The 24457-nt window shown below is 48.2% G+C and overlaps 1 protein-coding gene across 1 annotated transcript in view; it reads right to left on the bottom strand.

Annotated features, from left to right (window-relative positions):
* Window positions 1–23960, bottom strand: part of ADCYAP1R1 (ADCYAP receptor type I) — a 158362-nt gene extending 134402 nt beyond the window's left edge. The window contains exon 1 of the mRNA XM_044293524.1: window positions 23858–23960. Coding sequence (XP_044149459.1) covers window positions 23858–23960 — 103 coding nt within the window. The remainder of the gene's footprint in view (window positions 1–23857) is intronic.
* Between the last annotated feature and the right edge of the window lie 497 nt (window positions 23961–24457).

Here is a 24457-nt window from a genome sequence, read left to right as displayed (position 1 = left end):
GGATCCATTGACTTTGTATTGTACCAGGATCCGAATTTTGCGGACAAGAATAGGACATGTTTTATATTTAAACGGACATGTGGAACGGAACAACGGAAACGGACAGCACACATTGTGCTGTCCGATTTTTTTCCAGGACCCATTGAAAATGAATGGGTCCAGATCTGGTCCTGATCTGTTCCGCAAAAAACGGAACAGATCAGGAAAGAAAAAACGGACGTGTGAATGGACCCTTAGTCTGATGAGTCCAAATTTGAGATCTTTGGTTCCAACCACCGTGTCTTTGTGCGACGCAGAAAGTCTATTCAGTAGGACTATCAGCTGTGTATCCACCTGACTTCTCCACAACGCAACTGATGATCCCAACCCCATTTATAAGGCAAGAAATCCCACTTATTAAACCTGACAGGGCACACCTGTGAAGTGAAGACCATTTCAGGTGACTACCTCTTGAAGCTCATCAAGAGAATGCCAAGAGTGTGCAAAGCAGTAATCAAAGCAAAAGGTGGCTACTTTGAAGAACCTAGAATATGACATATTTTCAGTTGTTTCACACTTTTTTGTTATCTATATAATTCCACATGTGTTAATTCATAGTTTTGATGCCTTCAGTGTGAATCTACAATTTTCATAGTCATGAAAATAAAGAAAACTCTTTGAATGAGAAGGTGCGTCCAAACTTTTGGTCTGTACTGTATATCACTATATTCGAAAAATTTTCGAATTTTCGAAGTACCTATATTCGCAATAAAAATTTGAAATTCGAATATTCGTGATCAACACAAATTATATATATGAGCTAATTAACTAACTAACTAATGTAATTGGATAAGGAATAGGATCCAGATGAAAGCACAGAGCACAGCAATGTCACTGCTCTCCCTCTCAGAAAGTGGCTGCTGGGGAGGTTCTTATATAGTAAGGGGGAGGCCGCTTTCCTATTGGTTGCTAGGGATGTTGCTAAGCTCAGACAAAGACATTGCAGCCTTCTCATTGGCCCACAAGCAAGAAGGGAGGTTACTGATGAAAAAAAATCGAGAATATTCAAAATTACAAATATATAGCACTATATTCTAAATATTCGCAAATTCTCGAAGTGCCGATATTCGCGATTAATATTCACTAAAGGTTATTGGCACCTTGTTGGAAAAAAAAAATTATGATCGCATTTTTAATCATTTTGGACTAAAAATCGTTTTTTTTTTTATTGGTCTTAATTATTTTTGTTCAGTTGTTCAGGGTAAAAAAAAAATCTGTCCCGTCAGCTGATGGTTCATGTGAAGCCTTATCTCTGACCTCATAAACACTGTCTTTTGTCAAACCAAAATGAGTAAAATGCAATCATAAAAAATTGCCCCGAAGGTGTTTAACAAGGAACCCAATCTCATCACTCTACATAGCTGACCGTTCACTGACAGCAAGCAGAGGTAAAATCATGAGAAGCTAAAGCCCCAAAATGTTTTAAAAAGCTGCAGAGATATGTGGCGCAGCTCCACTGGGCGGTCTGTGCTCGAACACGTTGTGGAGATGCAGTGGTGGAGCGGTAGGCAGAAGCTGCAGGACAAGCTTTTTGCATGGGTTCCCAGAGAAATAGGTGACTCTTGGTATAGGGGGAAGAGGGGGATGGAGCTGCAGGAGATCTTGTGTGTGAGGCTGCATGCTGAGGTAGGGAGGAGGGAGCAGCAAGGGAAGAGATCTGCCTCCCTACCAGCAGAAGGCAGGGCTCACTTACAGCAGTCATTGTCCTGTTAATGGGCAGCCTATAGAGCAGGGGTCCTCAAACTACGGCCCGCGGGCCACATGCGGCCCTCCGAGGACACTGAGCCAGCCTGCCGGGTGTTTTGGCCGTTTCAGCAATTATGGCAGGGCACAGCAGGAGATGAGTGCTGCGCTTCCATTGCGCTCATCTCCATAGTGATCTGCATCGCCGTCCTCAGGACAGCGATACAGATTGCTGTGCTGTGGCAGGGGAGGGAGAGGCGTCTCCCTTCCCTGCTCCTCTGATAGACTGCAGGCCCTGTGCCGGCAGCCTATCAGAGGCCAGTGCAGGCGGCACAATGACGTAATCGCGCCGCTTGAGCAGTACAGAGTGGGACACAGGCCAGAAGAGGCCTGCATCACACCGCATCGCAGATGGTAAGTATGAGTGTTTTTTTTATTTGATTAAATCGGCCAATTTTTCTGCCACACTTTTTACTGGCACATGGGGGGGGGGGGGGTGGCAGCATAGAGGAGACTGGCACATGATGGGGGGGAGAATTGGCACTTATTACTGGCACTTGGGGGGTGGCAGCAGAGAGGAGACTGGCACATGATGGGGGAGAATTGGCACTTATTACTGGCACATGGGGGGTGGCAGCATAGAGGAGACTGACACATGATGGGGGGAGAATTGGCACTTATTACTGGCACATGGGGGGTGGCAGCAGAGAGGAGACTAGCACATGATGGGGGAGAATTGGCACTTATTACTGGCACATGGGGGGTGGCAGCAGAGAGGAAACTGGCACATGATGGGGGGAGAATTGGCACTTATTACTGGCACATGGGGGGTGGCAGCAGAGAGGAAACTGGCACATGATGGGGGGAGAATTGGCACTTATTACTCGCACATGGGGGGCAGCATAGAGGAGACTGGCACATGAGGGGGGGGCAGAGGAGAGTGGCACTTATTACTGGTACATGAGTGGCGGGAGAGGCACTTTTCACTAGCACATGATTGGGGGGCATCTATGGGGGCACCTCTTACTGGCACATTATTGGGGGGCACTATGGGGACATTTACTGAGGCCACAAAGAAGGGGTATTTTATATGGGGGGCTCTGCGTGGCACTAATATTATCAGTGGTATTATCTGTTTCTGCAGTATAGTATTGGGGAGCTCTGGATCCGCCACTGGTTCTATTCGGCTTGCCGCGCAGGCGCACCTCCTTCCAGACCTGTGAACCTCATGTGCAGCTGTGTCACAGGAAGTCCGGAGAAGAAGAAAGGAGAAGGAGATGTTCAGGGGTAGGGAAATGTGTTTTTACTTCAAAATAAGCTATGTGCAGTGTGCATAGGAATTTGTTCATAGTTAAAGGGGTTTTCCAATCTTGGACAATGGGGGCATATTGCTAGGGACCCGCACCTATATAGAGAACGGAGCCTCGAAAGTGAAGGAGGGCGCACTACGCATGCGCAGCTGCCCTCCATTCATTTCTATGGGGCTGCCGAAAATAGCCGAGCGCTGGCTCGGCTATTTCAGTCGGCCTCATAGAAATGAATGGGAGCATGGGCAGTGCATGCGCTGTACGCTCCCATTCACTTTCAGGGCTCCGTTCTCTATATAGGTGCGGGTCCCAGCGGTGGGACCCGCACCTAACTATATGCCCCCATTGTCCAAGATGGGAATACCCCTTTAAACTATAGTCCGGCCCTCCAACGGTCTGAGGGACAGTGAACTAGCCCCCTGTTGAAAAAGTTTGAGGACCCCTGCTATAGAGGATGTCATTATACCTGTCGGCATGTCACAAATACACTGGCAGAATACAGGCTGCTGCAAAACAGCACCTGCACCTCCAAGAAGACCTGTCTCCTCCCCTGACATGCTTGTTATAGTAAGTAATTGTTTTCTACATGAAATGAGCATCTATTCTTATGACTCTGCCTTGTGTCTTTCCTCTATTATTCCTGCTAGAAGTATATGAATAAAGTTCCCTTTGGGTGTTACAGGTTAGAGGTATGTCCCTGCACAGTCTGGCACAATGCAATTAGTGCTGCCATTGTCAGAGTGTGGAGGGACCCCCCCCCCCCCCCCTTCCAACTGGTAACACTCAATTATATCTTTGGAATCACAGAGGAACGGCTTCTTATAAGAAAATATCTTATTAAAACCGACATATCAGGAGAGGGGACGGCTCCTCAGTGTGATGCTGTGTGCGGTGGCAGTGGCGGTATATTAAGGTGGTGATATACTGGCTCGGATTAAGCTCTTTAGACATTCATTGAGATACATGGGAGGGGGGGGGGGGGCAGGGACATAATGTAAATACCCCTTACACCCAGGACCATGTCACATCTGGAGGCTGTAAATCCTGGATCCTGTGTATGTCCTATGGAAACAGTAACCTGCACAAACATTTACACTGCAGCAGTCACATTCCAGCCCCGACATAAGGGAACAGAGCTGGTGGGAAGCGCGTAGTACAAAACAAGATAGTGCATTTACTACCGCACCATAGGTGCCCATGTACACCCGTCACAACCCGGAATATCTGTGATTCTGGGGAGCAACCCTTTCTATACAGCTGACAGACACCCCAACAGGACTGGTTCATCGGGTTACTTAAAATAGTGTCCACTAGTATAAGTTTTGCTCCCATGTGTGCCCCCATTATAAATTTTGCTCCCCTTTCTGCCTCCAGTATAAATTACGCTCCCCTTTGTGCCCCCAGTATAACTTATGCTCCCCTTTGTGCCCCGTGGTATAAATTATGCTCCCCTTGTGCCCTACAGTCCACATTATGCTCCCCCTTGTGCCCCCAGTATAAATTATGCTCCCCCTTGTCCCCTCCAGTATAACTTATGTTCCCTTTGCGCCCTCCAGTATAAATGATGCCCCCCTGTACCCTCCAGTAGAAATTATGCTCCCCCTTGTGCCCCCAGTAGAAATTGTGCACCCATTGTGCCCTCCAGTATAAATTTTGCTCCCCCTTGTGCCCCCAGTCGAAATTATGCTCCCCTTGCACCCTTCAGTATAAATTATGCTCCCCCTTGCGTCCTCCAGTATAATTTATGCTCCTCTTGCACCCTTCAGTATAAATTTTGCTCCCCCTTGCGTCCTCCAGTATAAATGATGCTCCCCCTTGTGCCCCCAGTATAAATAATGCTCCCCTTTGCGCCCTCAGGATAAATCATACTCCCCCTTGTGTCCTTAGTATACATTATGCTCCCCTTGCACCCTCCCGTCTTAATTATGCTCCCCCATATGCCCCCAGTATACATTATGCTTCCCCTTGCACCCTCCAGTATAAATTATGCTCCCCCTTGTGCCCCCAGTATAAATTATTCTCCCCTTTGTGCCCCCAGTATAAATTATTCTCCCCTTTGTGCCCCGCAGTATAAATTATGCTCCCCTTTGTGCTTCGCTGTATAAATTATGCTTCCCCTTGCACCCTCCAGTATAAATGATGCTCCCCCTTGTGCCCTCTAGTATACATTATGCTCCCCTTTGCACCCTCCAGTCTTAATTATGCTCCCCCATATGCCCCCAGTATACATTATGCTTCCCCTTGCACCCTCCAGTCTTAATTATGCTCCCCATGTGCCCCGCAGTATACATTATGCTCCCCCTTGCACCCTCCAGTATAAATTATGCTCCCCTTTGTGCTTCGCTGTATAAATTATGCTCCCCCATGTGCCCCCAGTATACATTATGCTCCCCCTTGCACCCTCTAGTATAAATTATGCTCCCCTTTGCACCCTCCAGTATAAATTATGCTCCCCCATGCGCCCCGCAGTATACATTATGCTCCCCCTTGCACCCTCCAGTATAAATGATGCTCCCCCTTGCGCCCTACCTTTTGTGCCCTTCCAGCATGATAATGTAACATCAAAAAGCTGAAAGAGTAATTTCCTAAAACCTGCAGTGAAAAGCAACTGCCCCTGCATGTATTTTTTATTTTTTTTATTTTAACCCCTCAAATTAAACTTTTTCAACATAGTGTACCTGTTTTTAACTCCTGTTAGAGGGGTGGATTCTTGTTCAAACAGCAGTTAAAAATGGGCCAATTGATTTCAATGAGGCCCATATTGCTGAGTCCTATATTTTGATGGCCATTCTTCACTGGCCGTTAAAAAAAAGAAATGCCCATGTTAAAAGCCGCTTAGACTTTAATTGATTCTAAAAATGGCAGTTTTTCACGTTCATGCTAATAAGCTTTATGGTCCTGCTCACCTCACGTCACTAAAATAGACAAAATTCCCATAAAGGGGTCGTCTGAATTACCAATATTGAAGACCTATCCTCAGGGGGCCTGCAGTACCCCACTTTGCCACTACACAGTACATGGCGCTGTCTGCTTCTGGTTTAATCCACTGCATAGTGTCTGGCCCGAAACAGCTGATCGGCGGGGGTCCTGGGTGTCGGACACCCACTGATCTGATATTCATCACCTATTCTGAGGATAAGTCACCTGTATCTCTTTTTTAATACGAGGTTTCATCCCGGATGGGCTGTCTGATGGTGGTTACGTCGCACTTTCTTCTGCTGTTCGTGGCGGAGGTCTGCTATCGTTCTGCGGTAATAGCTGGAGATATTTCAGGAGGTCTCATGTGCACAGAGCGACTGGGGCTCATCACCGCGCCACTGCTGAATTTACCTCCCATCCACTCGATGGGTTGATGTTTGTTTCATGCCTCCCATGAGAAGATCCAGACGTCAGTGACAATAGCAGGACCTATATCATCCTCATATATCACCTCTGAGGGGGGAAATAACGGGCGGGTTACCAGGCACAATGCCAAATGTTTGGTAAAGTATACACTTACATAGTGTACAAGAATATCATAGTTATATTCTTGTACATAGGAGCAGTATTATAGTAGTTATATTCTTGTACATAGGAGCAGTATAATAGTAGTTATATTCTTGTAGATAGGAGCAGTATTATAGTAGTTATATTCCTGTACATAGGAGGCAGTATTATAGTAGTTATATTATTGTACACAGGGGGCAGTATTATAGTAGTTAAGTTCCTGTACATAGGAGCATATTATAGTAGTCATATTCTTGTACATAGGAGGCAGTATTATAGTAGTTATATTTTTGTACATAGGAGGTAGTATTATAGTAGTTATATACTTGTACATAGGAGCAGTATTATAGTAGTTATATACTTGTACATAGGAGCAGTATTATAGTAGTTATATTCTTGTACAAAAGATCAGTATTATAGTAGTTATATTCTTGTACATAGGAGCAGTATTATAGTAGTTATATTTTTGTACATAGGAGGTAGTATTATAGTAGTTATATACTTGTACATAGGAGGCAGTATTATAGTAGTTATATTCTTGTACATAGGAGGCAGTATTATAGTAGTTATATTCTTGTACAAAAGATCAGTATTATAGTAGTTATATTTTTGTACATAGGAGGTAGTATTATAGTAGTTATATACTTGTACATAGGAGGCAGTATTATAGTAGTTATATTCTTGTACATAGGAGGCAGTATTATAGTAGTTATATTCTTGTACATATGAGCAGTATTATAGTAGTTATATTTTTGTACATAGGAGGTAGTATTATAGTAGTTATATACTTGTACATAGGAGGCAGTATTATAGTAGTTATATACTTGTACATAGGAGCAGTATTATAGTAGTTATATTCTTGTACAAAAGATCAGTATTATAGTAGTTATATTCTTGTACATAGGAGCAGTATTATAGTAGTTATATTTTTGTACATAGGAGGTAGTATTATAGTAGTTATATACTTGTACATAGGAGGCAGTATTATAGTAGTTATATTCTTGTACATAGGAGGCAGTATTATAGTAGTTATATTCTTGTACAAAAGATCAGTATTATAGTAGTTATATTTTTGTACATAGGAGGTAGTATTATAGTAGTTATATACTTGTACATAGGAGGCAGTATTATAGTAGTTATATTCTTGTACATAGGAGGCAGTATTATAGTAGTTATATTCTTGTACAAATGAGCAGTATTATAGTAGTTATATTTTTGTACATAGGAGGTAGTATTATAGTAGTTATATACTTGTACATAGGAGGCAGTATTATAGTAGTTATATTCTTGCACAAAGGAGCAGTATTATAGTAGTCATATTATTGTACACAGGAGCAGTATTATAGTAGTTATATTTTTGTACATAGGGGCAGTATTATAGTAGTTATATTCTTGTACATACGAGCAGTATTATAGTAGGTATATTCTTGTACATAGGAGCAGTATTATAGTAGTTATATTCTTGTACATAGGAGCAGTATTATAGTAGTTATATTCTTGTACATAGGAGCAGTATTATAGTAGTTATATTCTTGTACATAGGAGCAGTATTATAGTAGTTATATTCTTGTACATAGGAGGCAGTATTATAGTAGTTATATTCTTGCATATAGGAGTAGTATTATAGTAGTTATATTCTTGTACCTAGGAGCAGTATTATAGTAGTTATATTCTTGTACATAGGAGCAGTATTATAGTAGTTATATTCTTGTACATAGGAGCAGTATTATAGTAGTTATATTCTTGCACATAGGAGCAGTATTATAGTAGCTATATTCTTGTACCTAGGAGCAGTATTATAGTAGTTATATTCTTGTACATAGGAGCAGTATTATAGTAGTTATATTCTTGTACATAGGAGCAGTATTATAGTAGTTATATTCTTGTATATAGGAGCAGTATTATAGTAGTTATATTCTTGTACATAGGAGGCAGTATTATAGTAGTTATATTCTTGTACATAGGTGCAGTATTATAGTAGTTATATTCTTGTACATATGAGCAGTATTATAGTAGTTATATTTTTGTACATAGGAGGTAGTATTGTAGTAGTTATATACTTGTACATAGGAGGCAGTATTATAGTAGTTATATTCTTGCACAAAGGAGCAGTATTATAGTAGTCATATTATTGTACACAGGAGCAGTATTATAGTAGTTATATTTTTGTACATAGGGGCAGTATTATAGTGGTTATATTCTTGTACATATGAGCAGTATTATAGTAGGTATATTCTTGTACATAGGAGCAGTATTATAGTAGTTATATTCTTGTACATAGGAGCAGTATTATAGTAGTTATATTATTGTACATAGGAGCAGTATTATAGTAGTTATATTCTTGTACATAGGAGCAGTATTATAGTAGTTATATTCTTGTACATAGGAGCAGTATTATAGTAGTTATATTCTTGTATATAGGAGCAGTATTATAGTAGTTATATTCTTGTACATAGGAGGCAGTATTATAGTAGTTATATTATTGTATATAGGAGCAGTATTATAGTAGTTATATTCTTGTACATAGGAGGCAGTATTATAGTAGTTATATTCTTGTACATAGGTGCAGTATTATAGTAGTTATATTCTTGTACATAGGAAGCAGTATTATATTAGTTATATTCTTGTACATATGAGGGAGTATTAGAGTAGTTATTCCTGCAGGTAGAAGGCAGCATTACACTAGGTAGTTTATAGTTTTTTTTTTACCATACATAGGGGACTGTTTTATTCTGATTAGTTAACATGGGAAAATCCATAATTCTGCATGGTAATCTTATTCTGAATGATTGGTGTGTAGCTTTTGTTAGGGATTACCTTCCCTGTACTGAATATCCAAGCCTGTCAGGCAAGGTCATGAAGACATGTTGATGATGCTTTACACTGTAGCATTCCTCATGGCAGCCTCTTATCTAATAGGCCTCATACAAATCCTGCGTTACTGATTCACATCCTAAGGATGGCCAGCTTCTGTTGACTCCTCTAGACGAGACATTCCCCATGTCTGGCTGGATTTCCTATTCATCTCTTAAATTCTGAGGCTGTGCTGCTTTTAATTGCTCGGCGGGCTCTTCCGCTATCAGCCGCCCGTTCACATTCTCTCCAGTGAAGTGCCTTCTTCAAAGTGCGTTTGATGCGCGTCCGCCTCTAATCGTGCTGAGCCGCCATCATGCATGATTTGAGGCACAAGTCCCAGGCATACAGCATAACAATGATTACTACATATTCACTAATGGAAACATTTCTAAGAGCCCTGGCAGACATTACCATGCAGAAGGCCTGCGTACATCCCAGGAATCAAGGAAATACAAGGAGATTCCGCTTCTGACTACACAGAGAACGCTACCAGCCATGAGTATCTATAAGTAAGGAAAGAACAATAAAGGCTGTGACCTCTCCTTGTCCTTGATTCATATCAGAACCTTGCAATGCCCGATTTCACCTGTGGTGGCGCTGCAGTGGAATTAGTTGATAGAGTGCTCCCCCCATTTAAATCTGATTGCTGGGGGTTTAAGCAGCTGGATACCCGGTGGTCACTCATCAACCAAAGTGCAATGCTCACAATGCTCAGGCTTTGAGTTGTTGATGCAGACTATTATGTCAGAGGAGGAGAGAAGAGCCCCAGTCTTACTTTAGCCGCTTCATCTACAGGTGAAGTTCCTGTTCAGTGAAGAATGTGTAGTTTACAAGGCAATGAAGAGTAAAATTCGAATATCTGCACCTCCTTTAGGCACATGTATTTGAGGAACAACCCCCCCCCCCTCCCCCTGGCTACTTGCACTCGGCACTACAAAGCCCCCAACAAATGATGATGTTCCTCGGGGGCGTTAACTGAAATTATGTGTATTCTGTCATGTAAGGGTCAAAAGGGATTTAAAGGGGTTATCCAAGGAGTAAAAACTTGTTTCATTTAACCAGTTCATCAGCAGAGGGAGTAAGCTGTGCGGCCTGTGATCACTGTCAGTGTATCCGCCTCCTATAGACGGCGGTGGGGCCTGTGATCACTGTCAGTGTATCTACTTCCTATAGACGGCGGTGGGGCCTGTGATCACTGCCAGTGTATCTACTTCCTATAGACGGCGGTGCGGCCTGTGATCACTGTCAGTGTATCCCCCTCCTATAGACGGCGGTGCGGCCTGTGATCACTGTCAGTGTATCTACCACCTATAGACGGCGGTGCGGCCTGTGATCACTGTCAGTGTATCTACCTCCTATAGACGGCGGTGCGGCCTGCGATCACTGTCAGTGTATCCACCTCCTATAGACGGCTATGCGGCCTGCGGTCACTGTCAGTGTATCCACCTCCTATAGACGGCGGTGCGGCCTGCGGTCACTGTCAGTGTATCCGCCTCCTATAGACGGCGGTGGGGCCTGTGATCACTGTCAGTGTATCTACTTCCTATAGACGGCGGTGGGGCCTGTGATCACTGTCAGTGTATCTACTTCCTATAGACGGCGGTGCGGCCTGTGATCACTGTATCTATCTCCTATAGACGGCGGTGCGGCCTGTGATCACTGTCAGTGTATCTACCTCCTATAGACGATGGTGCGGCCTGTGATCACCGTCAGTGTATCTACCTCCTATAGACGGCGGTGGGGCCTGTGATCACTGTCAGTGTATCTACTTCCTATAGACGGCGGTGCGGCCTGTGATCACTGTCAGTGTATCCACCTCCTATAGACGGCGGTGCGGCCTGCGGTCACTGTCAGTGTATCCACCTCCTATAGACGGCAGTGCGGCCGGCGGTCACTGTCAGTGTATCTACCTCCTATAGAAGGCAGTGCAGCCGGCGGTCACTGTCAGTGTATCTACCTCCTATAGACGGCGGTGCGGCCTGTGATCACTGTCAGTGTATCTACCTCCTATAAACAGCAGTGCGGTCTGTAGTCACTGTCAGTGTATCCACCTCCTATAGACGGCGGTGCGGCCTGTGATCACTGTCAGTGTATCTATCTCCTATAGACGGCGGTGCGGCCTGTGATCACTGTCAGTGTATCTACCTCCTATAGACGGCGGTGCGGCCTGCGGTCACTGTCAGTGTATCCACCTCCTATAGACAGCAGTGCGGTCTGTAGTCACTGTCAGTGTATCCACCTCCTATAGACGGCGGTGCGGCCTGTGGTTACTGTCAGTGTATCTACCTCCTATAGACGGTGGTGCGGCCTGTGATCACTGTCAGTGTATCCACCTCCTGTAGACGGCGGTGCGGCCTGCGGTCACTGTCAGTGTATCCACCTCCTATAGACGGCGGTGCGGCCTGTGATCACTGTATCTATCTCCTATAGACGGCGGTGCGGCCTGTGATCACTGTCAGTGTATCCACCTCCTATAGACGGCGGTGCGGCCTGCGGTCACTGTCAGTGTATCCACCACCTATAGACGGCGGTGCGGCCTGTGATCACTGTCAGTGTATCTACCTCCTATAGACGGCGGTGCGGCCTGTGATCACTGTCAGTGTATCCACCTCCTATAGACGGCTATGCGGCCTGCGGTCACTGTCAGTGTATCCACCTCCTATAGACGGCGGTGCGGCCTGCGGTCACTGTCAGTGTATCCGCCTCCTATAGACGGCGGTGGGGCCTGTGATCACTGTCAGTGTATCTACTTCCTATAGACGGCGGTGGGGCCTGTGATCACTGTCAGTGTATCTACTTCCTATAGACGGCGGTGCGGCCTGTGATCACTGTATCTATCTCCTATAGACGGCGGTGCGGCCTGTGATCACTGTCAGTGTATCTACCTCCTATAGACGATGGTGCGGCCTGTGATCACCGTCAGTGTATCTACCTCCTATAGACGGCGGTGGGGCCTGTGATCACTGTCAGTGTATCTACTTCCTATAGACGGCGGTGCGGCCTGTGATCACTGTCAGTGTATCCACCTCCTATAGACGGCGGTGCGGCCTGCGGTCACTGTCAGTGTATCCACCTCCTATAGACGGCAGTGCGGCCGGCGGTCACTGTCAGTGTATCTACCTCCTATAGAAGGCAGTGCAGCCGGCGGTCACTGTCAGTGTATCTACCTCCTATAGACGGCGGTGCGGCCTGTGATCACTGTCAGTGTATCTACCTCCTATAAACAGCAGTGCGGTCTGTAGTCACTGTCAGTGTATCCACCTCCTATAGACGGCGGTGCGGCCTGTGATCACTGTCAGTGTATCTATCTCCTATAGACGGCGGTGCGGCCTGTGATCACTGTCAGTGTATCCACCTCCTATAGACGGCGGTGCGGCCTGCGGTCACTGTCAGTGTATCCACCACCTATAGACGGCGGTGCGGCCTGTGATCACTGTCAGTGTATCTACCTCCTATAGACGGCGGTGCGGCCTGTGATCACTGTCAGTGTATCCACCTCCTATAGACGGCTATGCGGCCTGTGATCACTGTCAGTGTATCCACCTCCTATAGACGGCGGTGCGGCCTGCGGTCACTGTCAGTGTATCCGCCTCCTATAGACGGCGGTGGGGCCTGTGATCACTGTCAGTGTATCTACTTCCTATAGACGGCGGTGGGGCCTGTGATCACTGTCAGTGTATCTACTTCCTATAGACGGCGGTGCGGCCTGTGATCACTGTATCTATCTCCTATAGACGGCGGTGCGGCCTGTGATCACTGTCAGTGTATCTACCTCCTATAGACGATGGTGCGGCCTGTGATCACCGTCAGTGTATCTACCTCCTATAGACGGCGGTGGGGCCTGTGATCACTGTCAGTGTATCTACTTCCTATAGACGGCGGTGCGGCCTGTGATCACTGTCAGTGTATCCACCTCCTATAGACGGCGGTGCGGCCTGCGGTCACTGTCAGTGTATCCACCTCCTATAGACGGCAGTGCGGCCGGCGGTCACTGTCAGTGTATCTACCTCCTATAGAAGGCAGTGCAGCCGGCGGTCACTGTCAGTGTATCTACCTCCTATAGACGGCGGTGCGGCCTGTGATCACTGTCAGTGTATCTACCTCCTATAAACAGCAGTGCGGTCTGTAGTCACTGTCAGTGTATCCACCTCCTATAGACGGCGGTGCGGCCTGTGATCACTGTCAGTGTATCTATCTCCTATAGACGGCGGTGCGGCCTGTGATCACTGTCAGTGTATCTACCTCCTATAGACGGCGGGGCGGCCTGCGGTCACTGTCAGTGTATCCACCTCCTATAGACAGCAGTGCGGTCTGTAGTCACTGTCAGTGTATCCACCTCCTATAGACGGCGGTGTGGCCTGTGGTTACTGTCAGTGTATCTACCTCCTATAGACGGTGGTGCGGCCTGTGATCACTGTCAGTGTATCAACCTCCTCTAGACGGCGGTGCGGCCTGCGGTCACTGTCAGTGTATCCACCTCCTATAGACGGCGGTGCGGCCTGTGATCACTGTATCTATCTCCTATAGACGGCGGTGCGGCCTGTGATCACTGTCAGTGTATCCACCTCCTATAGACGGCGGTGCGGCCTGCGGTCACTGTCAGTGTATCCACCACCTATAGACGGCGGTGCGGCCTGTGATCACTGTCAGTGTATCTACCTCCTATAGACGGCGGTGCGGCCTGCGGTCACTGTCAGTGTATCTACCTCCTATAGACGGCAGTGCGGTCTGTAGTCACTGTCAGTGTATCCACCTCCTATAGACGGCGGTGCGGCCTGCGATCACTGTCATTGTATCTACCTCCTGTAGACGGCGGTGCGGCCGGCGGTCACTGTCAGTGTATCTACCTCCTATAGACGGCGGTGGGGCCTGTGATCACTGTCAGTGTATCTACCTCCTATAAACAGCAGGCCAGCCTGTGATCACTGTAAGTGTATCTACCTCCTATAGATGGCGGTGCGGCCTGCGGTCACTGTCAGTGTATCCACCTCCTATAGACGGCGGTGCGGCCTGCGGTCACTGTCAGTGTATCCACCTCCTATAGACGGCGGTGCGGCCTGCGGTCACTGTCAGTGTATCCACCTCCTATAGACAGCAGTGCGGGCTGTGATCACTGTCAGTGTATCCACCTCCTATAGACGGCGGTGCGGCCTGCGATCACTGTCAGTGTATCTACCTCCTGTAGACGGCGGTGCGGCCGGCGGTCACTGTCAGTGTATCTACCTCCTATAGATGGCGGTGGGGCCTGTGATCAATGTCAGTGTATCTACCTCCTATAAACAGCAGTGCAGCCTGTGATCACTGTAAGTGAATCTACCTCCTATAGACGGCGGTGCGGCCTGCGGTCACCGTCAGTGTATCCACCTCCTATAGACGGCGGTGCGGCCTGCGGTCTCTGTCAGTGTATCTAACTCCTATAGATGGCGGTGCGGCCTGTGGTCACTGTCAGTGAATCCACTTCCTATAGACGGCGGTGCGGCCTGCAGTCACTGTCAGTGTATCTACCTCCTATAGACGGCAGTGCGGTCTGTAGTCACTGTCAGTGTATCCACCTCCTATAGACGGCGGTGCGGCCTGCGATCACTGTCAGTGTATCTACCTCCTGTAGACGGCGGTGCGGCCGGCGGTCACTGTCAGTGTATCTACCTCCTATAGACGGCGGTGGGGCCTGTGATCACTGTCAGTGTATCTACCTCCTATAAACAGCAGGCCAGCCTGTGATCACTGTAAGTGTATCTACCTCCTATAGATGGCGGTGCGGCCTGCGGTCACTGTCAGTGTATCCACCTCCTATAGACGGCGGTGCGGCCTGCGGTCACTGTCAGTGTATCCACCTCCTATAGACGGCGGTGCGGCCTGCGGTCACTGTCAGTGTATCCACCTCCTATAGACAGCAGTGCGGTCTGTGATCACTGTCAGTGTATCTACCTCCTATAGACGGTGGTGCGGCCTGTGATCACTGTCAGTGTATCCACCTCCTATAGACGGCGGTGCGGCCTGCGATCACTGTCAGTGTATCTACCTCCTGTAGACGGCGGTGCGGCCGGCGGTCACTGTCAGTGTATCTACCTCCTATAGATGGCGGTGGGGGCCTGTGATCAATGTCAGTGTATCTACCTCCTATAAACAGCAGTGCAGCCTGTGATCACTGTAAGTGAATCTACCTCCTATAGACGGCGGTGCGGCCTGCGGTCACCGTCAGTGTATCCACCTCCTATAGACGGCGGTGCGGCCTGCGGTCTCTGTCAGTGTATCTAACTCCTATAGATGGCGGTGCGGCCTGTGCTCACTGTCAGTGAATCCACTTCCTATAGACGGCGGTGCGGCCTGCAGTCACTGTCAGTGTATCCGCCTCCTATAGACGGCGGTGCGATCTGTGGTCACTGTCAGTGTATCCACCTCCTATAGACGGCGGTGCGGCCTGCGGTCACTGTCAGTGTATCCACCTCCTATAGACGGCGGTGCGGCCTGTGATCACTGTATCTATCTCCTATAGACGGCGGTGCGGCCTGTGATCACTGTCAGTGTATCCACCTCCTGTAGACGGCGGTGCGGCCGGCGGTCACTGTCAGTGTATCTACCTCCTATAGACGGCGGTGGGGCCTGTGATCACTGTCAGTGTATCTACCTCCTATAAACAGCAGGCCAGCCTGTGATCACTGTAAGTGTATCTACCTCCTATAGATGGCGGTGCGGCCTGCGGTCACTGTCAGTGTATCCACCTCCTATAGACGGCGGTGCGGCCTGCGGTCACTGTCAGTGTATCCACCTCCTTTAGACGGCGGTGCGGCCTGCGGTCACTGTCAGTGTATCCACCTCCTATAGACAGCAGTGCGGTCTGTGATCACTGTCAGTGTATCCACCTCCTATAGACGGCGGTGCGGCCTGCGATCACTGTCAGTGTATCTACCTCCTGTAGACGGCGGTGCGGCCGGCGGTCACTGTCAGTGTATCTACCTCCAATAGATGGCGGTGGGGCCTGTGATCACTGTCAGTGTATCTACCTCCTATAAACAGCAGTGCAGCCTGTGATCACTGTAAGTGTATCTACCTCCTATAGACGGCGGTGCGGCCTGCGGTCACCGTCAGTGTATCCACCTCCTATAGACGGCGGTGCGGCCTGCGGTCTCTGTCAGTGTATCTAACTCCTATAGATGGCGGTGCGGCCTGTGGTCACTGTCAGTGTATCCACTTCCTATAGACGGCGGTGCGGCCTGCAGTCACTGTCAGTGTATCCGCCTCGTATAGACGGCGGTGCGGTCTGTGGTCACTGTCAGTGTATCCACCTCCTATAGACGGCGGTGCGGCCTGCGGTCACTGTCAGTGTATCTACCTCCTATAGACAGCAGTGCGGTCTGTGATCACTGTCAGTGTATCCACCTCCTATAGACGGCGGTGCGGCCTGCGATCACTGTCAGTGTATCTACCTCCTGTAGACGGCGGTGCGGCCTGCGATCACTGTCAGTGTATCTACCTCCTGTAGACGGCGGTGCGGCCGGCGGTCACTGTCAGTGTATCTACCTCCTATAGACGGCGGTGGGGCCTGTGATCACTGTCAGTGTATCTACCTCCTATAAACAGCAGTGCAGCCTGTGATCACTGTAAGTGTATCTACCTCCTATAGACGGCGGTGCGGTCTGTGGTCACTGTCAGTGTATCCACCTCCTATAGACAGCAGTGCGGTCTGTGATCACTGTCAGTGTATCCACCTCCTATAGACGGCGGTGCGGCCTGTGGTCACTGTCAGTGCATCTACCTCCTATAGACGGCGGTGCGGCCTGGGGTCACTGTCAGTGTATCTACCTCCTATAGACGACAGTGCGGCCTGTGATCACCGTCAGAGTCTCTACCTCCTATAGACGGCGGTGCGGCCTGTGATCACCGTCACTGTATCCACCTCCTATAGACGGTGGTGCGGCCTGTGATCACCGTCACTGTATCCACCTCCTATAGACAGCGGTGTGGCCTGCGGTCTCTGTCAGTGTATCTAACTCCTATAGATGGCGGTGCGGCCTGCGGTCACTGTCAGTGTATCCACTTCCTATAGACGGCGGTGCGGCCTGCAGTCACTGTCAGTGTATCCGCCTCCTATAGACGGCGGTGCGGTCTGTGGTCACTGTCAGTGTATCTACCTCCTGTAGACGGCGGTGCGGCCGGCGGTCACTGTCAGTGTATCTACCTCCTATAGATGGCGGTGGGGCCTGTGATCAATGTCAGTGTATCTACCTCCTATAAACAGCAGTGCAGCCTGTGATCACTGTAAGTGAATCTACCTCCTATAGACGGCGGTGCGGCCTGCGGTCACCGTCAGTGTATCCACCTCCTATAGACGGCGGTGCGGCCTGCGGTCTCTGTCAGTGTATCTAACTCCTATAGATGGCGGTGCGGCCTGTGGTCACTGTCAGTGAATCCACTTCCTATAGACGGCGGTGCGGCCTGCAGTCACTGTCAGTGTATCCGCCTCCTATAGACGGCGGTGCGATCTGTGGTCACTGTCAGTGTATCCACCTCCTATAGACGGCGGTGCGGCCTGCGGTCACTGTCAGTGTATCCACCTCCTATAGACGGCGGTGCGGCCTGTGATCACTGTCAGTGTATCTACCTCCTATAGACGGCGGTGCGGCCTGTGATCACTGTATCTATCTCCTATAGATGGCGGTGCGGCCTGTGATCACTGTCAGTGTATCCACCTCCTATAGACGGCGGTGCGGCCTGCGGTCACTGTCAGTGTATCCACCTCCTATAGACGGCGGTGCGGCCTGTGATCACTGTCAGTGTATCTACCTCCTATAGACGGCGGTGCGGCCTGCGGTCACTGTCAGTGTATCTACCTCCTATAGACGGCGGTGCGGCCGGCGGTCACTGTCAGTGTATCTACCTCCTATAGACGGCAGTGCGGTCTGTAGTCACTGTCAGTGTATCCACCTCCTATAGACGGCGGTGCGGCCTGCGATCACTGTCAGTGTATCTACCTCCTGTAGACGGCGGTGCGGCCGGCGGTCACTGTCAGTGTATCTACCTCCTATAGACGGCGGTGGGGCCTGTGATCACTGTCAGTGTATCTACCTCCTATAAACTGCAGGCCAGCCTGTGATCACTGTAAGTGTATCTACCTCCTATAGATGGCGGTGCGGCCTGCGGTCACTGTCAGTGTATCCACCTCCTATAGACGGCGGTGCGGCCTGCGGTCACTGTCAGTGTATCAACCTCCTATAGACGGCGGTGCGGCCTGAGATCACTGTCAGTGTATCCACCTCCTATAGACAGCAGTGCGGTCTGTGATCACTGTCAGTGTATCTACCTCCTATAGACGGCGGTGCGGCCTGCGATCACTGTCAGTGTATCTACCTCCTGTAGACGGCGGTGCGGCCGGCGGTCACTGTCAGTGTATCTACCTCCTATAGATGGCGGTGGGGCCTGTGATCACTGTCAGTGTATCTACCTCCTATAAACAGCAGTGCAGCCTGTGATCACTGTAAGTGTATCTACCTCCTATGGACGGCGGTGCGGCCTGCGGTCACCGTCAGTGTATCCACCTCCTATAGACGGCGGTGCGGCCTGCGGTCTCTGTCAGTGTATCTAACTCCTATAGATGGCGGTGCGGCCTGTGGTCACTGTCAGTGTATCCACTTCCTATAGACGGCGGTGCGGCCTGCAGTCACTGTCAGTGTATCCGCCTCCTATAGACGGCGGTGCGGTCTGTGGTCACTGTCAGTGTATCCACCTCCTATAGACGGCGGTGCGGCCTGCGGTCACTGTCAGTGTATCTACCTCCTATAGACGGCGGTGGGGCCTGTGATCACTGTAAGTGTATCTACCTCCTATAGACGGCGGTGCGGCCTGCGGTCACTGTCAGTGTATCCACCTCCTATAGACGGCGGTGCGGCCTGCGGTCACTGTCAGTGTATCCACCTCCTATAGACAGCAGTGCGGTCTGTGATCACTGTCAGTGTATCCACCTCCTATAGACGGCGGTGCGGCCTGCGATCACTGTCAGTGTATCTACCTCCTGTAGACGGCGGTGCGGCCTGCGATCACTGTCAGTGTATCTACCTCCTGTAGACGGCGGTGCGGCCGGCGGTCACTGTCAGTGTATCTACCTCCTATAGACGGCGGTGGGGCCTGTGATCACTGTCAGTGTATCTACCTCCTATAAACAGCAGTGCAGCCTGTGATCACTGTAAGTGTATCTACCTCCTATAGACGGTGGTGCGGTCTGTGGTCACTGTCAGTGTATCCACCTCCTATAGACAGCAGTGCGGTCTGTGATCACTGTCAGTGTATCCACCTCCTATAGACGGCGGTGCGGCCTGTGGTCACTGTCAGTGCATCTACCTCCTATAGACGGCGGTGCGGCCTGGGGTCACTGTCAGTGTATCTACCTCCTATAGACGACTGTGCGGCCTGTGATCACCGTCAGAGTCTCTACCTCCTATAGACGGCGGTGTGGCCTGCGGTCACTGTCAGTGTATCCACCTCCTATAGACAGCAGTGCGGTCTGTGATCACTGTCAGTGTATCCACCTCCTATAGACGGCGGTGCGGCCTGTGGTCACTGTCAGTGCATCTACCTCCTATAGACGGCGGTGCGGCCTGGGGTCACTGTCAGTGTATCTACCTCCTATAGACGACTGTGCGGCCTGTGATCACCGTCAGAGTCTCTACCTCCTATAGACGGCGGTGCGGCCTGTGATCACCGTCACTGTATCCACCTCCTATAGACGGCGGTGCGGCCTGTGATCACCGTCACTGTATCCACCTCCTATAGACGGCGGTGTGGCCTGCGGTCTCTGTCAGTGTATCTAACTCCTATAGATGGCGGTGCGGCCTGCGGTCACTGTCAGTGTATCCACTTCCTATAGACGGCGGTGCGGCCTGCAGTCACTGTCAGTGTATCCGCCTCCTATAGACGGCGGTGCGGTCTGTGGTCACTGTCAGTGTATCCACCTCCTATAGACGGCGGTGCGGCCTGCGGTCACTGTCAGTGTATCTACCTCCTATAGACGGCGGTGCGGCCTGCGGTCACTGTCAGTGTATCCGCCTCCTATAGACGGCGGTGCGGCCTGCGGTCACTGTCAGTGTATCTACCTCCTATAGACGGCGGTGTGGCCTGCGGTCACTGTCAGTGTATCCACCTCCTATAGACGGCGGTGCGGCCTGCAGTCACTGTCAGTGTATCCGCCTCCTATAGACGAAGGATGTCTGGACTTTCCCGGTTGGACCCCCAGGTTGTAGCCCCCCAGGAGCACTGATAGAGCTGCAGTGTGGTCAGCCAGGGGTCATCACCAGGAGAGCAGTCAGACTGTCATGGCAAACTGTCCCAACCGGAAGGGAGCCAGGTGAAGCCATCAGGGCGCACATGGCACATGGCTGGCGACTGCCATGGAATGGGCAGGTGTATAACACCATTCATCTGCCATGGCATTTATAACTGATCTATCTGCCACTTTGCTACTATTCTGACTCTGTAAATCTCCGTTTTTACTGCAGTTCTAGAATGATATTCCCAAACCAGAAGATTCTGGATAAAATAAAAAGCTATGCATCCTATGCAGAAAGGGGAGCGTGTCATTTCATGAGATTATGGAAGGAAACAGCAAAAATCTGTGTGGGCTCCTAGTATAGTGCAGGGCGTATTTTGGTTAGTGCCCTTCATTGTGTATGAGGCTGAGGATTTCTGCTTGGTTGTTCCCAGTATAGAAGACAATCTGGTCAGCATAGTGGGAGATATTATTAACAGGATGCCGTGCCAACCTCTCCTGTGTAAGCAAGCTGACATTCATAGAACCAATGAGTGAATGTGGGTGTCAGATTCAGTTAAAATATCCTCCATCCGAGGAGATGCTCCCTGATGATAAGTTCTCAGATTAAATTAATATATTGAGCTAGAGGGTATTTCTATGATAATATCTCCCTTGTACTAGCTAATGTCGCCGAGTCTGGTTCCGTGATGTCACTGTTCAATATAATGAAATAACCCAGATATGCAGGGTCTGTACTGGGCTAATAAATCTGTCTAATTTTACCATATACTGGCCAGACAATCAGGAGGTGTCTTATAGAGCCTCTTCTAGCAGGAAAAATAAGCGTGGATCATAATCACAATTGTGTAGGGAATGGGCACTTCTCAATGGCAAGAGCTTCTCACACTCAGAATGTGTGAGAATAGCCGAGATTATGCTGTGATTAGTTGAGAGCATGAAAATATCCTGGGTTATGCTATGATTAGTTAAAAGCATAAGAATATCCTGGGTTATGCTATAATTAGTTAAGAGCATGAGAATAGCCTGGGTTAACATGTGATTAGTTGAGAGCATGAGAATAGCCAGGGTTATAGGGTACTTTCACACTTCCGGCAGAGGATTCCAGCAGGCAGTTCCGTCACAGGATCCGTCAAAACGCATGCAAACCGATCGCATTTGTCAGACGGATCAGGATCCTGATCCGTCTGACAAATGCATTGAAAGAATGCATGGGGATAAGACTGATCAGTTATTTTCCGGTATTAAGCCCCTAGGATGGAACTCAATACCGGAAAAGAAAAATGCTAGTGTGAAAGTACCCTAATACTGTGGTTAGTTGAGAGAGTGCGAAAAATTTGGATTAAGCTTTGATTAGTTGAGTGCATGAGAATAGCCTGACATAGTATGATTAGTTGAGAGCATGAGAATAGCCTGTCATAGTATGATTAGTTGAGAGCATGAGAATAGCCTGGGTTATAGGGTACTTTCACACTTCCGGCAGAGGATCCGTCAAAACGCATGCAAACCGATGGCATTTGTCAGACGGATCAGGATCCTGATCCGTCTGACAAATGCATTGAAATGCTGGATCCGTCTCTCCCGTGTCATCCGGAAAAATGGATCCGGCATTTATTTTTTTCACATTTTTTGCGATCTACGCATGCACAGACCGCAAAAACGGATCAGTTTTGCCAAAACACTCGGGGCCGGATCCGGCATTAATTCATTTCAATGGGAAAAAATTCCAGATCCAAGTTTTCCGGAATTTTGGACGGAGTTAAAACTGTAGCATGCTGCATTATTATCACCGTCCTGAAAAGTCAAAATGACTGAACTGAAGACGTCCTGATGCATCCTGAACGGATTACTCTCCATTCAGAATGCATGGGGATAAAACTGATCAGTTATTTTCCGGTATAGAGCCCCTAGGACGGAACTCAATGCCGGAAAAGAAAAACACTAGTGTGAAAGTACCCTAATACTGTGATTAGTTGAGAGAGTGCGAAAAATTTGGATTAAGCTTTGATTAGTTGAGCGCATGAGAATAGCCTGTCATAGTATGATTAGTTGAGAGCATGAAAATAGCCTGTCATAGTATGATTAGTTGAGAGCATGAGAATAGCCTGTCGTAGTATGATTAGTTGAGAGCAATGAGAATAGCCTGTTATACGTAGTATGATTAGTTGAGAAATTGATGATAGCCTGGGTTGTGCTCTGATTGATTACTTGAGAGAGCATAAGAATAGCCTATGTTATGTTTTGATTGGTTAAGAGTGTGAGAATAGCCTATGCTATAGTATGATTAGCTGACAGCATGATAATAGCCTGGGTTATGATCTGATTATTTGAAAGAATAAGAATAGCCTGGGTTATATTCCAATTAGTTGAGAACATAAGAATATTCTGAATTATGCTGTGAGTAGTTTAGCGAATAAGAATAGTCTCCGTTATGCTTGGAGTATAAGAATAGCCTGGGCTGTGCTCTGATTAGCTGAGAGCATGAACATCGCTTTTTGGCTATGCTCTGATTGGTTGTGAACATTAAACTACCCGGTTTTCTCTCTGCTTTGCTCAGAGAATGAGAATAGCCTGGTCAAACTCAGATTTGTTTGAATTGGAGATTCGATGAGTTATTCTCTCATTAGTTGTGAGTGAGATTAGCCTGGATTTTTCTCTGTTTAGCTGAGAGTAGGACAATATCCTGGGTTATGCTCTGGTTAGTTGAGTGTGTGAGCATAGCCTGGATTATGCTGTGAATAGTTGAGATTGTGAGAATATTCTGAGTTATGCTTTGATTAGTTAAGAGCATGAGGATAGCCTGAGTTATGATCTGATTAAATAATAGTGTTAGCATTGTTTGTGCCATGTGTGAGAATATCCTGGGTCACCGTCTTATTGTGTTTTTTTTTTTTTTTTCCTTTTGGCTTTACTTGATTGTTTTAATGGCTGAGTCTCTGGTTTGCCTTGGACAGTCACATGAACAGGGACAGCACTTATTTTATTATTTTACTGGGGCATCCCCCCTCCCCCTTCACCAGGCGAGGCCTCTGCAGAGTATGTTCTTCCCGCTCTGCTCCATGCAGTCTAGACTACTTCTACTTAAAGTTTCCATTATAACTTATTTTCAATGGGCCTCAAATTCTAAAGATCATCCTTTGCTTTGTGCATCTGATGGGACTGTCTGAGAGCCGATGAAGACATGAATGTTATCTTATCCTGCGAGTATTGTATAAGAGCAAATTACCTGGCAGAGAATCGTTCCACTTCTTAGCCTCGAAGTTCTGTATTTTCTCTGCACACAGCTCCTCCTCCTTCTTGATCACACAGTACGGGTGCATCACGGCCATCTGAAAATACCAAAAAGGAAAATGGGTGACATCACTCACAACATCCAACTTTATAGCCAACCTTTTGGGTTGTAAAAACTGTACTCATTTACCAGAAGTAAAGGTAAGTAGAGCTAAAGGAATACTAAATAAAACATTAAGAAACAAAACAAAAAAAAAACTAATTCTTCTCCTTTGGTCCTAATCTGTCTAATATTGACCTAGAAAGAATTCGTCTGTATGTTTCCTAGGCGGTCAACCATCCCCCCATTCCCCTTATTCTTTTCATAGATCGAAGATTTCAAAGGCTGTAAGGCAACCGGCTGCACCAGAAGCCTCCCTCCAGTTCTCTTCATTTGGAGATGCCCATTGGGCCACCCCTCCCCCATCTTTTATCTGACAATGTAAGGGATGTGGTGGAATTTGATCCTCGTGTTGAGTGTTTGTATCAGGTGCAGATAATCCCCGAGGCTGATGAATACTGGGGCCTAGTGTGTCTCCTGCGTAACTTTCGTTTC

Source organism: Bufo gargarizans, chromosome 5, assembly GCF_014858855.1.
Source record: "Bufo gargarizans isolate SCDJY-AF-19 chromosome 5, ASM1485885v1, whole genome shotgun sequence".
Taxonomy (NCBI): domain Eukaryota; kingdom Metazoa; phylum Chordata; class Amphibia; order Anura; family Bufonidae; genus Bufo; species Bufo gargarizans.
Note: the sequence above shows the minus strand (reverse complement) of the source record. Positions and strands in the feature narration are given on the sequence as shown.